The sequence below is a fragment of the Perca flavescens genome, chromosome 10 (genome assembly GCF_004354835.1).
Source record: "Perca flavescens isolate YP-PL-M2 chromosome 10, PFLA_1.0, whole genome shotgun sequence".
Lineage (NCBI taxonomy): Eukaryota > Metazoa > Chordata > Actinopteri > Perciformes > Percidae > Perca > Perca flavescens.
Window position 1 is genome coordinate 4,804,641 of NC_041340.1, and position 23,998 is coordinate 4,828,638.

General features: G+C 40.8%; 1 protein-coding gene across 1 annotated transcript in view; it reads left to right on the forward strand.

The window, feature by feature from the left end:
* cplx2b (complexin 2b) overlaps positions 1 to 17,265 on the forward strand; it is a 59,113-nt gene extending 41,848 nt beyond the window's left edge. The window contains exons 3-4 of the mRNA XM_028590184.1: positions 15,650 to 15,828; positions 17,002 to 17,265. Of these exons, the coding sequence (XP_028445985.1) occupies positions 15,650 to 15,828; positions 17,002 to 17,265 (443 nt within the window). The remainder of the gene's footprint in view (positions 1 to 15,649; positions 15,829 to 17,001) is intronic.
* Positions 17,266 to 23,998: the final 6,733 nt, after the last annotated feature.

Consider the following 23,998-nt stretch of genomic DNA (forward strand, 5'->3'; position numbering starts at 1 on the left):
CACAACTATAGCCAGTACTTGCTCCGGCACAAATAAAACTGCCGCTGCCAAAGGAAGAGACAAGACTCAAACCTGAACCCAGAATATATTTTGGCTTTATTTCTTCCATTACTGACCACTAGCTTGCCAGGCTAATCCAACACATTGGCTACGATATTGGCTATATCTTTGCCTTTACCCACAGGGCATCTTTTATCTACTTGACACACATGGACGCAGGCGATTGGCACAGTCAGAGACACAAAGAGAGAACATTTCTTACAAATTACATTTGAAATCTAAACCTCACTTGGGACTTGATGCAACAAAATGTGATCCTGATACTTTGTCTGACCCTGTCAGCTCCCGGTTTGGTAACAAATCTTTAGGCTATCCCAGCCCTCAAATTTGCACGAATAGAAGGACACCAAATTTGTATCTTGTTCGGTCTGAACACCATTTGGCTGGGCTCACTTCATCGCTTAATTTCTTTCTTTATCTATTCCTCCTTCTTTCCCGTCCTCTGTGCTTGGTGTAGGCCCTGCAATTCCCATGCTCCCCATTCGCTTGATCCCCCATCTCTTTTCTAATTCACTCATCCTTCTCTCCTACAGGCTTGTTGCAATTTACTTTTCCTCCATCGCTCTTCACTCAGTCCTCCCTCGTTCCATCCATCCTTTTGTCCTTCCTGCCGTGAGTGGTGCGGATTGGGTTGTTAGAATTTTTTGTTCTCTCTTGAATTTAAAAAACCGATATATTATGCGTAGGGTTTGGGCATGGAGAACTGGTTACAACTTTGAATTCAGTTTCAAAAATTACAATTCCAATGGAATCGTCTCGTTAATGGAATCTTTTTTTATTGGGTCATTTGGAAAATTTGGTTTCGAATCCGATCATCGGTTCCAAATTTAACACTCGCAAGTTTGGGTTTTCTGTAACGTGTTGCGTTGCAGCCATGGAGCACAGCAAGCATGGCTTTATCTTACGTTGAAAAATCCTGGAAAAACTGTAAATCCCCATTGAATCAAAAAATGAAATGTGAAATAAGCACGCGACCCATTTCAACTCCACCCCTCAAAGAATCAGAATCGAGAATCGATAAGAACAGGAATCGAAAGGAAGAATCGGAATTGGAATCATAACTGGTAAAATCAAAACAATGCCAAACACTATTTATGCAGCCTCCATGCCTTCTTCTTTGCATGTTACAGACTACAGTATAGCAGTTTAGCCCTTCAGCCATCCTTCCATCCCGGATTGAAGTGTTGTGATTTTCCTCACGTAGAGATGCTATCTTTGCTGTGACCTTTTCTCCTGGAACAGACCGGCATTTATTTCATTGGGACGCAGCTGGTCGTCAATGAATATATATATATATACACACTTACACAGATGAGGTTTCTGTTGTGGTTTTGGTCCAGAGGGGAACAAGACCATAATGAGATGAAGTGTATACTCCAGCCAATGGGAGTGCGGTGTTTAGGTGGGCGTGTCAGGACATCAATCTAACAACAACAACCCTGCAGTGTTTCTCATGCATAGAAATGACCCAACCTGATTGATTTTGTAGCAGCCAAACATATTTTTGCATTTATTTGATGTGCCTCGAACAAAAACCTCCATTTAGTAAATGTTGATGTTCAGGGTTGACTGTTTTCTCTCGAAGTATCTTTCATTCATTATTTGTTCATTATTATAAACTATATCATACATATTTATGTTGAATTTCATAATTGCCTGTCAACAAATCTCACATTCTTACATGTTCAGCTGACCTGCTGTGCACGGACCAAAATAGTTTTAGTTTTAAGTTAGAGTTACACCAGTAATCATTGGAATAAATTAATTGGAAGTGTATAATTTAACACTGTTCCTTTTTTCCTATAATTAGTACAAGACTACTGTACATAGATCTTTCTTGTAAATTTCCTGCGGAAATGTATTGGAATTTATTCGGATATCACAGACCCGTAAAATAAAACAGCACTTTTTTTCTATTTAAAAGTTTAAAAAAGTGACAAATGATTGTAAGAAAAAACTATTTTGTGAGTAGATTATGACAAATTATTAAAAAATCTCTTTTTTCTCATTTTTATTTGACATCTTCCCTCCCCCTCCTACACAAGAACACAGCACATAGCGGTGTACACACACATTCACTTTCTCCAGTTTAGCTGCAACTTTATTTTTAATTTAACTTGACGCACACACACACAGGCCTCACTAATGTCATTAGATGTTGGACAACTCCAGGGAATTTCATTGGTGCAGACTGAGGTATAGATTTCAGCTGCGGGCCACAGATTGTATTTACTGGTTGTTTAATTAGAAATTGAGTTCATCAGAGTTTCCTCGTGTTAGATTAATCCGTCCAGGACAGGGCGGCGGATCCATGGACCGGGGAGTAAACCTCACTGAGCGCACACCAACAAGTCATTTTAAAGACACCAAAACTAAACTATGTTTAATGTTTGTTTTTTACTTTCTTTGTTAACCCTTGTGTTGACTTCGGGTCATATTGACCCATTTTCAATTTTTGTTTTATATCAGAAAATATGGGACGTAGAAATAAGCGCTGAACGTGTGTAGAGGAAACATTTAACAATTCAAAATGTTGGAAAAGGCAAAAACAAAACAATTTGAAAAAAAGGCGTCAAAAACGTCAAAAAATAGTGTTTTTTTTCAAGGTTGATGGGAAGACAACACAAGGGTTAAAAACTGTTACTTTCCAACACTTTGGTCACAAATACCTAAAAAACTGTAAAGATATTGCCATAAAATTTAGAGCAAACATTTATGGTCAGATAAAGAGTCCTAATAACTTTAGCGATGCCACCGACTTTTCATCAAGCCCCATCAACAGCTCGACCATTACAACATTTTAAATGAGTATCAAGATCAACGTTCATGTTGTCCGCTGCAACCCTTGCACACAACATGTGATTGAGCATATACAATATATGGTGAGAGATGCTCACAAGTCTCTGAGCATGATTTCAAGTCAAGTCTTTGTGCTAGAGTCCAACTTAAGTCAGAGTCAGAGTCAAGTCTCAAGTCTCTGAGCTAGAGTCAGAGTCAAGTCTTAATTCTTTGAGCTAGAGTTCATATATTTTGTATTCAGCGATTCTTTTGTTTGGGCCTTGGATGAAGTTTTTAAAGCCAAAGCTTCTGATGAATGGCACTGCAGCTGCCGATGCTCTCACATGTGTAGCCGCGCGCAGCAGATACGTTACGTGTTACATGTTATGTAGGTAGGTTATGGTCAGCTTATCGACGTTTCCTAAAAACAAAGATTGTCCAGCATCTCGAGTCCGAGTCGAGCCTGACGTCTTTAGAGGACAAGTCTTAAAGGAATACCACCGTTTGTTGAAATAGGGCTTATCACGGTCTACTCTGGCTGTAGATAGGTGGGACAATGCATTTTTTGTCTCACTTATTTTTGTTGGCTCACTTTTACTCACAACATGCTAACATAGGATTCCATTCACTACGCTAAGCTAACTAGCGGCGGCGCCGCTGGTGTTGCACCGGACTTAAACAATGCATGCACAAAAAATGCGTTGGCCCACGTATCTACAGCTAGGGGAGACCGTGATAAGCCCGATTTCAACAAACGGTGGAGTATCCCTTTAAATCAAGTCTGAAGTCACTGTGTGCGTGACTTAAATGCAACTCGAGTCCGAGTCTCAAACTCAAGTCCCCAGCTCTGATATACGGTGAGAGATGCTGGTGATGTGGGTATTTGACATGTGCGTAGGTGATTAGATGTGACCACTGAGTCTCTCTACAGCCCGTACCTTTGGGGATAAACAAAGTTCACCCAATCTTATACCCTGTCTCCGGTAAAGGGCCGTCAAAACATTCATTTTATCCCCAATATGTACTTCCTGCCTTCGCCAGGATATCAAACACGTGGACATCTCACATTTTCTCATATAAAATATAAGCTCATATAAAAGATAATTTCTAGGTAATCTCGGAGGGATCAAAGTGAACTGGTCCTGACCAGTCAGGTCGAACTCACGGTTTAATTTCCTGTGCAGGTGGGATGATGGCGAGCAGGCGGGGAAGGTGCAAAAAAACAGGAAGCCACGTGGTGGGTTGATTAGTTGACCGGAGACTCCACACAGAACCAAACAGTTTATGGGGCTCAAGAGCACTTCAGCAGAATGTGTGGGCTTTTGCATTTGGGCTCAAAGCGATTACCATGCAGTGATGTAGGCACGAGGCCGCACTGCTTCCCGAACATCTGATCAATGTGGTGCTCATGTGACTTATGAGGGCGTAATTTGGAAATGGAGGTCATCCATTATTCAAATGACTTTAATCTATTAAACCCGTCCGCCTCGAACAAATTACTCAGCACCACTGCAATCCATCTGTCCGGCCAGAGAGGGAGTCTATGGTCCATGCTTTGTCTCTCTGATTTCCTCTGTCTTGTGTTCTCCTTCGAACCACCCTCATTTTCTCTTTCATTCTTAAGCGCAGGCTTCCGCCTTCCCGTCTCTCACTTTTTTACCTTTCCGTTACACTTGCTCCTCCTAAATACGTTTTCATACAGTTCTCAAGATGATTTAAAGTAGTCTAAAGCCCAGTTCAGACCAAAAGATTTGCAAGAAAAGTTAAAACTACTTGCAACGCGTCAGTCTGCAGCTCTCTGAAACCTGCCAGTTCACACCAATGCGATGAAACGGTGTATCATCTCCATAGCAACGACTCTTTGTACTTCCGTCCTAACTTCCAACTTCCAGGCTTTTTTTAGTTGGATATATCATTTGTTGCGTCTAAATTTTAAATGTGGATAACGTTGGTGATACTAAGTAGTGCTTGCTAGAGTTGCATTTCTAGTGATGAATTGGCGAAAACACGTTTTATGTATGTATGTATGTACTCACGCTCGCTCTCTTCAGTCATTCTCTAGCTCACTCGTTCACTCATCACATTACCGTGCTCGCGGGCGCACATTGAGCCTCCGTCTAAAACCATTTCCAAAGTATTTTCTACAAGCTGACAGTTTGTAACATAGAAATAAAATGGATTATTTCTAGCGATTGTAGCTTCCTTTACAAGCTGACATCACTATTGGCTGTTGAAAACCAGCTGCCTGCAACTTCACCAGCTGAGTCACTCGCGCCAATGACAGCTTTTTACATTATGTCTTGGTTCAAGCACCGTTTAGGCACCGGAAAAACCCAAAGGATACCCAACCCTATTCAGAAAGAAGGTTCAAATTAGAAACGAAAAAAAAACATTTTAATCTCAAAATTTAAAAGTATAAAACAGAGCAGAAACAGCCATACAAAACACTCCGAACAACCCACATGCATGTTCGCTTACGTAACCACTTTAAACAGCCGCTTCAGACACCCACAACACTCTCCAGAGGGAGTGTATCAGAAATACACCAGCATCCTGTTCTAGCGTGGAAAAGTAATAATTCATAAGAAGGAAAGAAAATGAACTTGGCATTTTTGTGAGGCACCGGCTAATGTTCAAACAGCACATTACCCCGGTAAACATGGAAACATTTCTTGAAGGCTGTGTGGCTGTAAATGTCACTGCGGCATCATTTAATGGATTTGGCAAATGGATTTCTGTCACATTTTTTTCTTGGGTTTGCTTCTGCTAAAAACTTCACCTCAAGCAAACAAAATACACAATTTCCTTCAGTTCTTTTTGAAATCTATCATAACTTTCATCAAAAACCTTTATTGACCAGCATTTTTTTTCCTATATTCCTTTTGCTTATCTGTTTTTGAATCTTTCTCTCTGGCTTCCCTCGCTGCTCACCAGACAGGAAATATCAGACTTCCTGCATAGAGGGGCCGGGTGCAAAGCCACCAAGGCTCGGATATGTTTGCACTCTCAGATAAATATTATATGACATCTTCTGGTTTTAGGGACGCTGTCTTCACTCTGTGGCCTCGGCTCGAAATGATACAGGTTATTTAACCCTTTTCGTACCCGGGAACGCTGTGTTCCAAGAACATTAAAGGGATTCACTAACAAATGTTCATCGTCCTCGTATTCTGTCTGTCTCAGCTGTTTTTTGCAGAATATCTTAATGTGGTTATTCTTTCATTCATCATAAATGAGTTCAACTGTGACTTGATTTGATGATTTGTGAAGTCTTTGCTTAATTGTTTTGCTCTTTTTGTCTGAATAACTAGAATGACATTCTAGAATCACAAGTTATAAAAGAAAGAGGGAAAATATATATGGATAAACCAACCCATAATATACGGAAGAGGACCACATGTGAAACATGTATTTGTGTTCTGAGTTAGAAGGCAGAATTTTGAGTTTAATCTCAGAATTCTGAGAACAAAGTCGGAATTCTGACTTTTCTCAGAATTCTGATGTTTTTTGTACTAAAATATGACTTTAAAAAAAAATTCAGAGTTCTGACTACCCGACCAAACGCTCCAGGGTTCATTTTAAACGGACCAAACAAGGTAAAGTTGCAGCTAAACTGGACAAAGTGGATGTGTGTGTTCTTGTGTAGTCAGTGATACTCAGAAAAAGGAGGGGAGATGTCAAATAAAAATGAGAAAAAATAGAGAATGTTTTATAATTTGTCATAATCTACTCACAAAATAGTTTTTTCTTACAATTATTTGTCACTTTTTTTAAACTTTTAAATAGAAAAAAAGTGATGTTTTTATTTTACCGGTCCGTGATATCCGAATAAATTCCAATACGTTTCCGCAGGAAATTTACAAGAAATAGGCTATTGTGGACCACTCAGGAAAAGCACTCGCAAAAAGACAGGAAACTGCGTCAGACCGAATATGTCTGGCCACAGTGACTTTAACCATCACGCCACCGTATCTCCGCCTCTTTAAACCCTGAGCTTTTGTGCATTAAAGCCCCTGTGGCAAAAAGACGTGGCCAGCGAAAAAGATTGAGCGAAGTACAGAGCGTTTGATTGCACAATATGAGGACTGGGGCCGTTTGAGCACTTTTCCCTGAATTGCCCACCTTTGTCTGCAGTGGAAATCTGTGAACTGGCCTCTAATGGACTGACGGAGGAGGGGGGAGATGGACAAGGAAGCAAAGGAACGAAAAGAAGAAGGATAGACGAGTCCTAGCTGCAGTGGTGTCAAAGTGATGGTTGTGTTGTGGAGAGGGAAGCGAATGCTGGAAAATAATTTGGTCTGAAAGAGTAAGAAAGATGGAACAGGAAAGACGTAAATGAATGAAAGGCGTTGGATAAAAGAAGCGGAAGGTCACATTTGTTTCTTGTAATATCACTTCAGTAGAGGAAAAGAGAAAGAAAAACAGATTGGGATGGAAGAGGAACAGTAGAGGACACAAGTGACGGACAGACGGAGGAGGGGGATGGATGGATTGATACATGATGGAGGGAGGGAACATGTGAAGGGTAAAGATGCTGACGGGTCAAAGAGAAAACGCCTTACCTCTCTGGAGAGAGGAGTAATAATTACGTTCCCATTTTTTATTTACAATCTTTAGCTCGGTCGCCTCTGGTTCAGATCACTTCGGACGTCTCATTCGTACAGTTTGCATACTCTGACTTAGAGTACATTTGTCCTTTTTTCTTTTGCACGGCTCTAAGGATATCAATGTTTATAATAGGGCTGCAACTGACGATTATTAATCTTCCGATTATATTCTCAATAAATGAAATAGTAGTTTGGTTTATAAAATGTCAGAAAATTGTGAAAAATATCGATCAGTGTTTCCCAAAGTCCAAGTTGACATCCACAAATGTCTTGTTTTGTCCCCAACTCAAAGACATTGAGTTGACTGTCACAGAGGAGAGAAGGAACTAGAAAATATTCACCTTTAACAAGCTGCAATCTTCTTTAAAGAGAAATGTAATGTTTCTTTCTTAAAATGACTAAAACAAATTAATCAATCAAAATAGTTGTCGATTAATAAAGTGGTGTAGGCAGAAATAGTATTTTGGGCGGGCCAGTACAAAAGTGAGTGGACCATTTTCAAAAAGATGTAGAAGTAGCAAAAAGGACAAAGTGAAAAAAAACAGCAACAATTTTACCTTCCAACATATACTACATTACAGTGGCAATAGCAGTACTGTCTACAACATGCTCAACCAACAAGATCAGTCAAAAAAGTTTGTACACAGCAATATTGACAAAAACCAGTTGATTTTAACCTATTCAGGCTAAAATTTATTTGCACCGGCGGAACAAGCAGCATTGGCTATGCACAGTATGGTTATAAAATTAACCATTTTATTGCACAAAGTGGCAACTAATCATGAACCCAAATAGCAGAGAAGGCGTTTACACACTGCATGACATAGAATAGCCAACATCAGACAGATATCGCACATGTAACGTATCCTTTGTGCATTCATAACAGCATCGTTGCTTCAGGACTATGGTCCGATCATGAGCAGCAAATGCGCTACCAGCAGTAAAAGAAAATCAACGAATGAAAACTTCCAGCCAAGCATTGTCAAGATATAATGAAAAGTGTCCAGCAAGGCGCCAACTCTTAGACAGTGTATCGAGTCCACGGCAGTGACAGCCTTGACCAACTGCCACTTTGCTCGTTTGAAAGCCATGATGTCTCTCTCTCTCTCATGGGTGGGCCAAATTCTCTGGGCGGGCAAAGCAAAGAAAGGGGAGGTAACCTTGCTCCTTATGACCTCATAAGGAGAAGATTCCAGATTGACCCATCTGAGCTTTCATTTTCTCAAAGGCAGAGCAGGATACCCAGGGCTCGGTTTACACCTATCACCATTTCTAACCACTGGGGGGCCATAGGCAGGCTGGGGTATATTAATGTTAAAAAACCTCATAAAGTGAAATTTTTATGCCATGTGACCTTTAAGGTTACCTCTGTGTGTGCCAGCCATAGACTGTATAATATTAATGGACAGCACGTGTGTGATGTCACTCATTGGTTTGTGGATGGGACGATTTGAGATGAGAGGGAGGAGTGAGGGAGGAGCCCTTACACTCTACGTTACATTACACACTTTCACTGGCAATCACATCATAGCCACGCCCTAAAACACCCCCTGCTTTATCGCAGATTTAAAAATCAACAAGACCATAATTCCAAAAATGAACATCATTCTGTGTTGCAGAAGACTTAAAGCTAGCGATTGAGACCATAAACTAATTTTGAAAATGTTTACTGAGGTAATAAATCAAGTGAGTCACTTTCTCATAGACTTCTACAGAAACCGACCTCCTTTTGCAGCCGCACGTGTCGCCCTCTGCTGGAATTCAGATAGAACGCAGGTTTAAGGCACATCCGCATTCGCAGCACTTCACCGAACCGGATGCTTTGTCCATTAATATTATACAGTCTATGGTGTCAGCACTCAAACAAACTCCTCTCTCGCTGATGGGCTGTCAGCTCCGCTGGGGAAATGTCTGCACATAAGCTCGTCCTTATTTACACTGTATTCCATCCAAGAAACTTTTAACAGTACATTCAAGGTGGGAACTACAGGGGAGATAGGGGAAGTTCGGCTCCCCTTAATAAGACATGGGCTCCCCTGAAAACGTGATTTGTGAAATTCTGGGGGGGTCTCTAAAAATATTGACAATGTGTCACTTTGACGTGCAATTTCAGTTTTGTGTAACGTGATCGTGGATTATAATGAGTAAAATTGCAAAAATATCATTCATTCATGCATGACGCCGATTTAAACCTAATTCACTTCAGTAAAGATAACGATACATGCTGTTCTTGTCATGATCATCAATGCGTGGCGGCGCTGCGGGGCAAATTCAACTCACGTTTAGTACATGTTAACTCAAAGATTCGTAGAAAAAATATAAACGTTGGAGGCTATTAGGCGCAAAGTCCTTGAAATCCATTCTGCAGTAAGCATCGTATAGCCATGGCAAAAAGAAAACAAGGCAGTTTAATTCATTTAGGTTTTTCCTAAGAAATTAGTAAGTAAGTAAGTAAAGTTTTGTGTAGCAATGACGTTAATAGCACGACCGATTCACCTGCTGCAAGCCCTGTTAGCACACCTCCCACCGGGGGGGCAACGCAAGAAGAAGCTGAAGAAATAATGTCCTCTCTGGCTGAAGATGGGGGTGATAACAGCTCGTCAGAGGCCGGGCACGATCCTTACCCCTCTTGCTCCTCTCTCCCTGGTTAAACTGGAACAGCCAGCAGTGGAGAGACTGGAAGAGCCCATATACATGATGGTTGTTTGTTAAGGATGGAAGCTTGGGGTGCATCGCTTCATTGAACGGAGGACTTGTGGTATTCTTCGGTAGCCTGAGTAACTTTAACCGTTGTTCATGTGAAATCTCAAAAACAGCCTGATGCTTTGTTTATAGACTATTTGTGGCTGGCTGTTTGCTGTTTGACCTATCTATTCCTGTTTATAAAGTATAATAGGGTAAATCCTGTATAGTGCATACACTTGTAGCTGTTATGTATCTTTGTAAGTCATTGTAAAAGGGCTCCCCTGAAGGCCACGGTATAGTTCGAACACTGAGTACATTGCTTAACACATCCATGGTACATTGTCTAAAAAGCCAGCTAGCTAACGTTAGCTGCTGAAGGCAGCCCGGAGAGTCTGCCTGTTGTAACCATAGCAACCAACTACTGTTCTGAAGGATTCCAAATTGTTTGATCCTCATTCTGTGGTTTTAACAGCTTTGTTTTAATCAGAAGAGATGACACATTGAACACTAGGGCTGGGCAATATATCGATATTATACCGATATCGTGATATGAGACTAGATATCTTGTCTTAGATTTTGGATATCGTCATATAAGAGTTGTCTTTTCCTGGTTTTAAAGGCTGCATTACAGTAAAGTGATGTACTTTTCTGAACCTACCAGGCTATTATTTATTTATTTGCCTTTTCCCCACTTTGACATTATGTCCACATTACTGAAGATTTATCTAAAATCTAAGTGTGAAGATATTTATCATATATTTGTTAAAGCAGCAATTGTCAACCCTAGAATATCGCCGCAATATCGATATTGAGGTATTTGGTCAAGAATATCGTGATATCTGATTTTCTCCATATTGCCCAGCCCGATTAAACACACACAACTAGTTCTTTTTTTTTTTACATCCATTTAAATATGTTTCATAACAAAATATATTTTGATCAAACTTGGCTGGACGGGCCAGTGAGTAAAGTGGCCGACATTACTGACTACGCGCCTGGATTAATTTAGCCGATTAATTGACTAATCTTTGCAGCTCTAGTTTATATTATCTCGACACCTATCGAATGGATTGTCATGCTGCATTGCTTGCAGTGAAGGAAAAACCATAGTGATTTTATAGGGTCTTCAGATTTTCCGATTGAACTACACCCACTGAAATGATATATGACCCGCCATATGTAATTTGCTAATGTCACCTTGTTTCACTTTTTTAACCCTTAATGTTATTTGATCTGATTATGTTTTGTGCGTACAGTCAATCATGTGTCACTGAGATTAAGAATATTCCAGATAACGCAGCAGCGTGTGTGTCAGTGTGTTCTTGCATGAGCAACAAACCGTTTGCTCATTTACGTGTGTGTGTGTGTGTGTGTGTGTGTGTCTGAAGCTGTTTGTGCACACAAACACAGTTCCAGTCCATATGGTGTGTGTTTGAGTGTTTCAACACAATGAGGCACACTCAGCGGACAGTCTGACCTTAACCTGCCTCCCCAGCAAGTCCTCCAACCCCCCCACCAGCTGAGTGCTAATTTGTCATCTTCAGATTTGCTGCCACCACACAGCGCTGCAGGGCAATAAGGAGCATTGTATGAGTCTGCTGCAGAGCGACAGGACTGGCCACCCCTGGCCTCACAGACCCCCGGAGCCAACCACAGAGTCCTTAGAGCCACATTTCTTCTCAGTAATTTACTCTGGTCCTTCCGAAATGTTCTCCTTTGGCTCCCGTGTGCTTAAAAAGAGGCAGTACTTTATTTTTTTTATTGCCACATAACGCTTAATGACCGCAATAATTCTGTGAGGGTTGATAGGGTCGGTAATCAATATAGTGATGACTGAACCGTTAATGTTTAACGACATTCCTGGCTTCCAAAAGTAACTTTTGGTCATTTTCTCAAACCAAAACTTCCACACTGAAGTCAGTGGAAAAGAACAGACTGAAAGACAGCAGCTGAGTCCGATTAAAGCTTCCTCGGGGCTGCGTCTAACCCCTCCCCCTGGCCTTGGGCCTCCTGCCACACGCAGACGTGAGCCTGAGCACACCGCGTCATACTCTGAAAGCCACGGCCACCGGAGGGGAAACAAAAACTCTCCGCTCTCCGTTAACTTGTATTCGTCAATTTCATCTGCTAGCAAACAACAGAAGTGATATTCACTACCAACAGGGTAAATAACCATTTTTATTCATTTTTACATTAATATGCGTTCCCCCAGCATGCTTTTGGTCCCCCAGTGGCTAGAAATGGCTATAGGTGTAAACCGAGCCCTGGGTATCCTGCTCTGCCTTTGAGAAAATGAAAGCTCAGATGGGCTGATCTGGAATCAGCTCCTTATGAGGTCATAAAAGCATCCAAAGAGCATCATGTCATGGGACCTTTAAGCATAGGCTCAAACACGGGAGGGGTAGAGTAGGCGCAGCGGGGCGGGGAGGCATTTCATTGGTTCTTTCCAAGCAGATCGCACACATATGTGAGCCCATCTCTGTAGGTGATGTAGAGTTTTTCATACGACATGTAAAATTAGACAATCTCATGCTTTGATAGATCTTGGTACACGCATGCTGCGTGCTCATTGGCTCACTGACGCTAATGGGATTTGCTCCTTAGGTGTTGAAATTTGGTATTGAATGACGAGGCATTTTTCGATACTCGAGTATTAAAGTTCGGTATTCAACCCAAAAGCATGTGTAAAGCAGATAAAACAGATGAATAATCAATATGATTTACTTTTATAAGTCTGTCTTTTGGCATTCTGCCGGACAGTTAATTGTTTGGAGCTTGTTAGCAGTTAACCCCACTCAGTGACCCACTGAAGCACTAATGACTTTTTAATATATGCAGTCGCTGAATATTAATGATGTCAAGAAGCTACACAACCAACAGCATTATTAAAAAAAAAAAAAGAAAGACAAGAAATGATTGGGTACAGTGCAGGAAACGCACAGCTCTCCAATGTTTCTTTTTTTCTCTAATAATCTCCTCAGCAGTAAAACATATTTCATCTTTATTCTGGCTAAAGAAAGGCACTAGATGGCAAAGCAGGCCGGCAGCCAGGCTCTCCTCTCACCAGCGCCCAAGAGGAAGATCAATACTGCTGGAGGATCCATAATTCATACACGCTCAGGTGGTCCTGTATTTAGGCTACTATCGTTCAGAGGGAGGTAACAGTGGCAATATCAATAGGCCTAGAGGGAGTTTCTTTCACATCTAAAAAAGCAGCTTCTGTCACAGATGAAGAGCCGAGCCTGCTTTCGGAGCAGAGGCAGAGAAAGACGGAGCGGAGGTAAGTAGGTGGAAGGGCATTTGTGCAAGGCATTAAACCCCAAAATATCCAGAGAACCTTCTCTTAGGATTGTTTTACTTTAGTGTAGTACTTCATGCACATGGGAAATACACATTTATTTTAAGAAAAGGCAATATCACTGAAGCAGACAATGTCTTAACTGCCACTACAGCCTGGTGGCACGGAAAACAATGCCAATGTAAAGTCAATGAGAAGCTGACGTAGCATTAAGAGCGACTATGGTAGTATGAAAGCCCGAAAATCTGTGTAGGAAGGTTGATTGGGGTGGTGGATGGGTCAAACAACACAGGACTTTCACCCAGGAGACCGGAGATTGTGTCCTGCGTGTCACGTTTCCTAAACCCAACCGTAACCATCCCGTTCTTCTTCTCCTAAACCCAACGTCCCGTTGTTGTCCCACATGTCATGGAAACGTAAGCCCACCAACGACTTTTTCCTTAACTTAAGGGGCCGTGTTCATTTCACGGAATTCTTCCGTGGGCCCATCATGGAATTTTTTGCGATTCTGTGAAACTGCCACAGATTTTGAGTTAAGGGGCCGTGTTCATTTCATGGAATTCTGTGAGATCAGGTTGGCCATTAAGATAACAAAATAAATTAAAGCAAAATTACATTTTTACTTTTTTCAAACTTCCTATAAAGACTCACTATTTGGGTGGCAAAAAGAAAATTTTGCTCAGTCAACTGATGTACAAAGTGGCAGACAATAGTGAAAAACTCCCATCACATTCCCCAGAGTCGAAAGTGACATCTTCAAATAACCCAGAGAAGCCAAAGAGATTTAATTTACAGCGAAAGCAAATCCTCACGTTTTAAAAGCAGTATCCAGACAATGTGTGACATTCCTTCTCCATAAAAATATTTAAATTGCTTACAAAAAAATCCTAGTGGTTAGTTTTCTGTCAATCAACTACTCAATCCATTGACTGAATGTTTCCTCACTAGTCCGCATAACCCCACACCCCATCTCCTTCATGATGAAAAAGACTTTTGTTGTTTCAATGTACAAAGAACATCGCCCTCTTCCCGTTTTGTGACAGAAAGCGATTCAGCAGATTTCCCTCCAAAGACAACACATATCTTGTTGGATAAATAATTCAGGTACATGTCAAAGAGAGGAAGAATACCTGGACGTGGAGGGACAGGTAGTTCTGACAGATGGCCGACACCAGATGGATGAACGTGTCTTCCTCTGTCTCAGCGGTCCTTTGAAGTTTTTCCAGCTGGCTCCTCTCCTCCAGTCTTGTTTTATCCAAGACACCTCAAGGATCTGCAGGGAACCCCATCGCCACATAATCCTCGGAACTGCTAACGTACAGGGTTTTTATATTGCATTATGACAGATAAGCGTCAGCGTTCATGTGTCTTTTTGTTAAATAGTGGTCTGGGTAGATCTGGATGGATGTATCGATTCAATGATCAACGATCCAATATCATTCAATGTCATCATCTTAGACATGAAATTCCCTCTTCGTATTTATTCTTTTTATTACAGAGAATTGTTTGTTTTTCATTTAAATTTCTGGAAGAGCTCAAGTAATAACATTTTTAAATCATATTTTATTTGCTTTTTTTGTGAGGTAATATTAATAGAACTGATGGTGTTAAATGGGCACATGACAGGGCAACCTCTAGCTCACTCAGTAGGGTGTGGGCCCCATGTAGGCTGAGTCCTTGGCAGCGGCCGTGGGTTCGAATCCGACCCACGGCCATTTGCTGCATGTGGTCCGTCCTCTCTCTCCCCTTTCCTGTCTTCAAGCTGTGCTGTAAATAAAGGCCCTAAAAGCCCCAAAAAACATAATCTTAGGAATTCAAATGCATTATTTAAAAATGGACATATGATATAGTCTCATATTGATCACGGGGCCCTGAATTGAATAAAATCGTATCGTAGAAGACTTTGTAGGAAATACTGTATCGTTACTAAAGAATCAAATTAAATGTTGTATTGTGATACAACTATTAAGTAGACCATATGAATTTTTATTTTTTGTGTGTGAACTAAAACAGAAGTAACAAAGGATTAGAAATCAATGTACTTTTTTGGACCTCGCCCTTGGCAGTGCCAAAGTTGGGGTTCATGTTTCCTTTGCATTCAACAACTATCGTGAACAGGTATTTAGTATTTGCCCCAGCAATTATTGTCAGGGTGGGACAGTGTGTAAAACCGCAAAGTCAGCCCGTGTTTACCTCCAATATCTGTATATTTTCTATCCAGGGGCCACCAAAGACATGGGTAAGATGCTGGGTGGGGAGGAGGAGAAGAAGGACCCAGATGCTGCCAAAAAGGAGGAGGAGCGGCAGGAGGCGCTGAGGCAGCAGGAGGAGGAGAGGAAGGCCAAACACACCCGCATGGAAGCAGACAGGGAAAAAGTACGGCAGACCATCAGGGACAAGGTAGGAAAGTCTCCTCTGGTTTGACTAATGCTTTAACTTTCTGACTTCTGATGTGCTCCCAAATAGAGACAGAGTGCATTTAAGTCCCGCCTCCAACGGAGGGGAAAACAACTCTCCGCTCTCCATTGATTTGTATTGCGTGAAGGTGACTACTCTTCAATTCCACCAGCCACAAACCAGAAAAATGCTTAAAAGCTGCTGTGTGATGGGACACACTACCAACAGGTTAGAGAACCAAGAACTAAGTTTTTATAATAATAATAATAAGATTTTTATTTGTACGCAACTTTCAGGACAGCCAAGGACACCTTGCACACATTAGTAAAAACAATAATAGAAGAATGTATCAATAGTAAAATCATGTTGTAAATAAAATCAAAGGTATTCAACTGGTAAAAACAATTATAATCAAGGTGCACATGGTGAAAAGCTATGTTGGGTATGCTAATCTATACAGATGTATTTTAAGTTGGGATTTGAATTGATGAAGAGAGTCCAGTTGACGGATGTGTGGTTTTTATAAACTATTGAACCGAAAAACTGAACTTTTACGAAGACAAAGGTGGATGCAGACGTGGAAAAATGACACTAAGCTAACGCTATGCCCAACATTATGTTTGCTAATAAATTAAATATCCAAATGTCAGTTTTAGGCTAGTATTTTGACTGTATGCAACTTGTGCTATGTTAAAATGTGGATAAATCTGAAAGCAATGCAGTGTTATGTTTGTTAGTGCCTTAGCCTGCTAAGAAATAGCTAACATTAGCTTGCTAACAGCTAACTTGTCCTCTCTGGTAGACGTAGGTTACTAAAATAATCCCTTGACATGCTTAAATCTAATGTTTGTAGCTAGCTACAGGCACGTTGTTGGCGTTTCAGCCCTTAGTTTAATATTGCGGAACAGATTGTTTTCCCCTCCGCTGGGCGTGGCGTTTGGAGTACGACGTGACGCGTTCTGTCTCTGTGCTGCAGTGGAATAGGGCCAAAATATGCTTCAAAGCCTGTACATGTGTTACTTCTTCCTTAATTAGGTACAACCTTTGCAACTCTGGATGGCAAAAATGTAATTGGAGCCGCAAAGATTCAACAGCCGCTAAAGCTTTTCTTCTTACTTCTAATCCAACCCAAATTTTCTTTCCCCGCATATCACCTCTTGTCCTCTCTCTGTCCAGTATGGACTGAAGAAGAAGGAGGAGAAGGAGGCAGAGGAGAAAGCGGCCATGGAGCAGGCCTGTGAGGGGTCCCTGACGCGCCCGAAGAAGGCGATCCCGAGGGGATGCGGAGACGACGACGAAGAGGACGAGGAGAGCATCCTTGACACTGTCCTCAAGTTTCTGCCCGGACCTCTACAGGACATGTTTAAGAAAAAAAAAAAAAAAAAAACTACCACTAATCAAACGAACCCTAAATTCAGGGTCCAGTCTGGCCTGGGCTAGGCTGTGGGGCATAGGGAGGCGGGGGGTCTTGCTGTCAGGGACTTTGGGTTGAGTGAACTTGCAGAGAGACTGGGGGCGTTGGTTTGAGTGTAGATTTAGGGCATGTAGAAGTGGAAAGGATTCGGGAGGGGGGTTCTTGCCAAACTGTTAGAGGCTACACACTGCCTTTCTAGAAATTGTTTACTTTGTTCTTTTGTACTCCCCGGCGATTGCGTCATTCTCCCCCCCTTTTATTTGCCACAACTGCCGTACAACCTTTCAACTGCCACTTAGCACATTTCTTACAACTACTAGTCTTTTTGTCCTTTTCTCGTTGCGATTTTTTTACACCTATTAAGATCAGAACTTTTGATTGGTTGCCCATCATCTGTTGCCAGACAATGGTGACCAATGGAGAACAGTTTTCCCTAAAAGAAGGACAGTTGACAGTCCTGTTCTCATGCTTCTGTGGTTTTTCAAATGGCACTGCCACCATGTTATCCAGTAGATGGAGCATGTCGTGTTTACTTCAGTGGGTGTTTTCTACTTTTATGAACTTCGTGTAGGTCTTTATATTGAAGAAAAAAAAACTATGAAGATAAATCAGCATTTGAGTTTTTAGGACATGTGCCTTCATACCATCTCCTCTAGCAGAGGAATTGTAAATGAGGGTTTCATTTTGAGTCAAACAGGTGTACAGTTGTTGGTAGCATGTAGGCATGCGTTCAAAGTTACAACATCGGACACTTTTGGAATAATGTATTTGATATAAAGTTGGCGTATTTTGGGGTTTCCAGAAGCCATTGTTCAAACTACTTCTGGAAATCCCGGACCACGTTTTGAAGGCCTGATGGTCCAGAAACTTATTTAAAAACATAATTCACTGTTACCTACAAGGCTGCGAGCTTCCGAAGAACTGTTTGCTGAAGAAAACGTTTTATTTGCCTCCTACTGTCAGCTAGTTAGACTGCCGTCATGCTAGAGAAATCAAATGTAAGATCTAAAAACGTGTCAAGACCTCATGTCAATATGTGGATTTTTAATCACAAGGATTCTGGAATAGATTTTTATTTAGCTCAAGATATCCATACAAGACTCTTTAACTTGTTTGAATCCCATTTATTATTAGAAATTACAGATTTATACACAGTTTAAAGTCATCATGATTTTAGTTAGTGTGGTCCCCGAAGACAATCAAAGCGATGATCAGTGGGGGGTAATGACCAGTGGGGGCAGCCGGTACTGTACATGTTGTCATTTCCTGTCACACCATCTATGATTGGTTAAAAGTGGGTTCTACATTAAGCACTTGAATAACTGATTGCTAATAAGTGTCTCTTAATTGAAACTATCAATCCGTGTTTTCTTTTTATTTCTTCTTCTTCACACATGAATGCAAATGCCAAATGTCATGCAAATGACTTTGACTATTACGTTTTGTGAATGTGCTGCCAATTATTTTCAATGCAATCGTTGAATTGTGATTTCATTCACACTGCAGCTTTCTCCTCATCTTTTTAAATGCATAAGTTTACCTTGATCGAGGTTCATCAACATCGAGACCAAAGAAATACTGGTGAGACCTTACTATTTCTTTTGTCACGCCGAAAACAAAAGATGCGCATGCCAAACCTGGTTTTTATTGTACGTGCAAGGCGTGTGCATGCATCCCAAAGACCACCACTTAACTAAAATGTTACTCTCCAATTTCCACAAAAGTATTCCGTGGCTAAATAAAACTCATTTCATCTGTAGACTGAACCTGAGAAAACTGGTTTGTGAGTTGCCGCATCTCACTAACTTTGAGCTGAGTTTACTCTGCATCCTGTATCTTTAAATCCAATGAAATATCATAGTGATTTGTCGTATAGCATTTAAGTAGATGTACTGTAAATGGAAACAATCTCTATTTAGTAAAACTACCTAAAAATATAGACATTTATCGATAAAACAAAGCATGTGGGTTATTCATGATCTGGTTGCTTTTCAGTGGTTAGTAATGCAACGATGTATGATTAATACATTGTTCCACGAGTTTGTAACTTAAAATAACTTTAAGGATTAATAAGACTAATGATGAAGTTGTCATAAGCACTATAAAAACATTTTTTTTTTCTTTTTCTAGCTCAGATAGGACTTTTCACTAGACAAAGCCATATCGTTTAGATCGCAATAATTGCAACATTGAAAGTTTACTGTCTCATGTTTGTTTTCTGTAAAAAAAAAAATTGCATAACTGTTTGTAAATCGTCACCATTCTTCTATAATAATGTATACGCAAAGAAAATGTATGTAGAAAAAAGAAGCCATTGTTATAACTGTCCAGTGTACTACATGTACGTAAGTGTGTGTGTGTTTCTATGTGTGCCTCTTTCTACGTGTCTGTGACGTGAGACCATGTCGGTGATTCATATTGTCCTGGTTTATACTACGTAAATGTGTCTTTATCTATTTTGTGCACAGGCAGAAGCTAGGGTGGCTCCCTAGTCTTGCCACGTCTCAAGAGTTATACTTAACACATTCCTTTCAAATGTTGAGCATGCAAATGTTTGGTAGAGAAGAGAATACACCGAAAGACCAAAAGAATTGACAATTTCCTGTTTCTGTACCGGTCTTCAGGCAACAGAACCTTTGCATTGGACACAGAGCGATCGGCTGTGAGATGGGCTTGTTGAGTGTTCAATGTTCTTTGTTGTCTCAGTGAGCGGTTTGGTGAAGCTTGAGGCTGCGATCGCACAGGAGCTTTGTTATTCAGCTGAGGTAAAAAGATCATCTGTGACTCTAGCTGTGCAGTTTTTTGAGTCTTAGTTTGTCGTAGTTGTAGTAGTGCGTCCACACGAGAAACGTGGCAAAATACTCAAAGATGTCAGCGTGCAGTTGAAGTTGCCCTTTCACACATGGAGGAGAGTGTCCGTGTCAGATGCGTTCTCACCTACTGGAAATACTCCGTTCGGGTTTAGGTGAGGGGTGGCCCCGGGTAGAGCGCGCAGGAGGCAGGACATGACGCGGATAACACTGCAGTCCCGTAGCCGGTTCTTAATTTAGTCACAAATAACCAGGTTTCTTGCCATTCCTTGAATTTGTCTGCCAATTTCGGCCTTGCCCCTTATTGACAGAAGTTTCCGAATCTGTTGGATAATTTCGTGCAAATCACCCTTCATCCTTACCCTCGGACATTTCCTTTCTTCCGGTGTTCGGATATTACACAGACTTTGTATTAGGGAGCTGGCAGGGTAAAGTCCATTTCATGTTAAAATAAATAAAAGAAATGTTTGTTGGCATCCAAAACATTTAGGTGTTGAATAAATATTTAATCAACATCAAACGTCCTCCTTTGCGATCACGGCCTTAAGAAATCAACTCTAAGATTAATTGAAGACTTGAAGGCTTTTAAAAAGTAAATGGGGGACGTGCAATTAAAAAACAACGGGATACTGCAACTAAAATATTAGCTTTTTTTTATAACCTAGGTGTAATTCTTAAAACTCCAATTTGATTTCAATGTAAAATACTTCACACTAATTTCCATTTCTCTCTATAAGAGACCAACCTGCAGAGAGATTTATTTTAATGCAGTCGCTTTGCCCATCAGCATAAGCTTACCATCCATGTTGGAGTAGTGCATGAGCATCAGCCACATAGATTTGAATGGTTGCTAGTGCAGAAATTGAGATGTTTTTCAGTGCAGCGTGCTTTGACTGAGTTGTCTGAGGAGATTTACTGTATTCCATTCATTACATAAACACAGGGATTCACACGTTTCCTCCTACAGTTTTCAACCACAGCATGTGGATTAAGTTAATTCAAGCCTTGTATCTCCCGGGGTGGATAGGAAAGCGGGGACATAAATCCTGGACTAGTCTTAATTCATGGGCCCTTCATGGAAACTACAGCCATACCTCCTCTGTATGTAAAATAGTCTCTAAGCGGGCTGCATCTCGAGGCGTCACAGCATGTGAACTGCCTTTTAAAAAAGGGCTATTACCATGTCATCTGTACGCGTGGTCATCTGCTGCTTGTCCTGGTGTCAAGTGTTGTTTTAATTAATAATTCTGGTTGCATGAGATACTACGTCAGTGTGTAAAACTGTTTGTGGAGCCGCTGTGGCTATTTTAGTTTAGATAAATCCTAGGTTGATAGATAAAAATATTAAAGCAAGGAGTAGTTTCTATAGGGGTTATACATAATAATTGATTATTTTACATTGACTATATTAGCTGTATATTTTCCTAACAGAAGTAGATGTGGGTGAATGAGAGAGTGTAGATGAACATTGACATGAAAGGCCTCAAACACATTGAACACATCAAATCCTGGCTGGTGTTTCTCTAAAGATCTCTTAGCTCAAAGGCTACCATTGATGTAGATTGTTTTAGGGGAAACGCAAGCGAAAGAGATTGCAACTAAATAAGCTGGATTTTCAAAGCATCTTCTGTTGTCAGGAGACAAGAAACATTTAGAGAACTGAGAAACAGGCTTGGCTTTGAACTGCCATTCAAAACCACAGTCTCTTCCCCCCCCAAAAAAAAAATTAAAAAGCAAAGAGTCTCCATTAGGTTTGGGGATATTTCTCACGACTATTATATCAACACAAAATAATTTATCCGAAAGACATGTTAACTTCATAAATTTAACTTTATGAAATGCGATGAGCAATTGAGATGGAAAGAAGAATACAAACTTTCCTTTAAACTTTATCGTTCCTCCAAACAAGGCTGGACTGTTTTCTGAACACTGTAATGATGTCATAACATTTGTCTTTTATGTAACATTGTTCACGTACACTTAACGAAAATTATTCTAACTGCCCTGCTGATTCCTGCCAGTAAATCCAGTTAACGTGGCTTGCTTGGCGAATGTTTTTACCGAGAAGTCACGTTAGTTAGGTCTTAGGATGCTCGTCTTCTCACCACGTTTACGTTCCCTCCAGTGGAAGTCGAGATTTTGGGGAGCTCTTGTTAGCGCAACTGTTACTGTGAAGAGAAACTCTTTAAATACATTCCAGTCTTTGGCATTTGCACTAGAATACGTCGAAATGTTACACTAACAATGGTTATGGCATCTAAAGCGTTACCACTGTCAACTACCTGTATTTTTTTTATCTGTGCGCCAGCCCTCTAAACGGTAAAGTTGAAAGGTATTAGACGTCAAAAATGTACCACCGTAGTGATCGGGGTTTCAATACCTGGCAGCAATCCCTTTAGTTTGGCCATTTGTGCCAACCAACGCCAATTGGCGATGTTCACATGTTTGCTGACGATGTGACCTTTGTTCTGGTCGCTGCACTAGCTCTCTTTACTGTCCGGTTGGAGACCCCATGTTGAGGGGTTGGAATTGACATGGACTATAGTAAACATGGGAAAGGATTAAAAAGGGATAAACAACTGAAAATGGGAATGGATTCTTCCTAAAGTTCCCATATTTGAATCAAGAGGGTCTTTATTTTTAATTTCAGGATGCAGAGGTTAAGAATGTAAAATATGAGTTCTTGCTTCATGCTATTTGTTCCTTAATTGCATGTCATATACTCTATGTGGAGCCCAATCACTGTAAAATTGTCTCATCAATGGAATTGAATCGTTCTTTTTGGAAATTAAATGCATAACACTAATTAAAAAAAAAGTTTATAAAAAGCTACCAGTGTTTGTTTTTTTCGTCTTTTCCTTACTTAGCTCTGGGGAGCTTATTCCCCGGAGTCCTTGTGTTTTCTCGCCTCGCAGTTTTCCTTGGATAAGCGTGGCACCTAAATCATGCTTGCAGCTGCCGCCGTGGTCCTGCTCGGCGCCGTGCAGTGCCCTGCTACGCCATGAACTACTACAACTACTATTTCTAGTCACAGTTCCATTATCTTTATTGTGACTATTATTGCCACACCCCCAACCGGCACCATCAGACTCCGCCTACCAAGAGCCTGGGTCTGGGCCTATTCTATCTGTAAAGTGTCTTGAGATAACTCTCGTTATGATTTGATATTATAAATAAAATGTAACTGAATTTGCTTAATCAGTATATTTTTAAACTAATTGTCTTGTTTTGTTCTTAATTTAGGCACTAAAATCCCCGTTAGCGTTCAGTGTCATTGCCATGAAGAGGCGCTCCGCTAACTTGAATGGGGATTTAATGAATTAATCGTGCGGTTTTTCTAGACCTTTTAAATGTTTTTGGACTGAATGGAGCAATTTCTGAAACAAGTTTGTTGTCGCGCTCAATGGTTATTTAGTAGGCAGTATTCAATACGTTAGTATGCAATTTCAAACACCGAAGGACTCATTTGAAGACCTGTGGCAACATGCCAAAAGTTTTGCCAAGGGCCATGGCCAATCACCGCCTGGAGTCGGCTAACGGACTAGCTACGTGAGGTAAGAATCTAGTGGCACTTACCCACTGCTAGTACCAGCTCTGATCGGCTCGAGCAAAAAACTAAACTATTTAAAAATGGCGGGTTTGTTCACAGGACACCCCCGTCTGTCGCTAGCAATGATGACGCAGTGATTAGTGACGATTCTCTCCGACCAATCAGTAGTCTGCAGGTTTTCACGGCACCTTTTGGTATCGCTTGGAACATCGACGGAGGTGATACCTCGAAAAAGTACCAGTTGGCAGGTACAAGGGACTTTTTTTCATAATGGAAAAACAAAAAAGGCGTGTAGAGTCGAGGCGAGTCGAGCAGGTACCGTGTAATGATAGTGATAGTTTTCAGTGCCTTCCAAAAACTGCTCTTCATAATGAATTGAAAATAATACGGTGCTCTTGA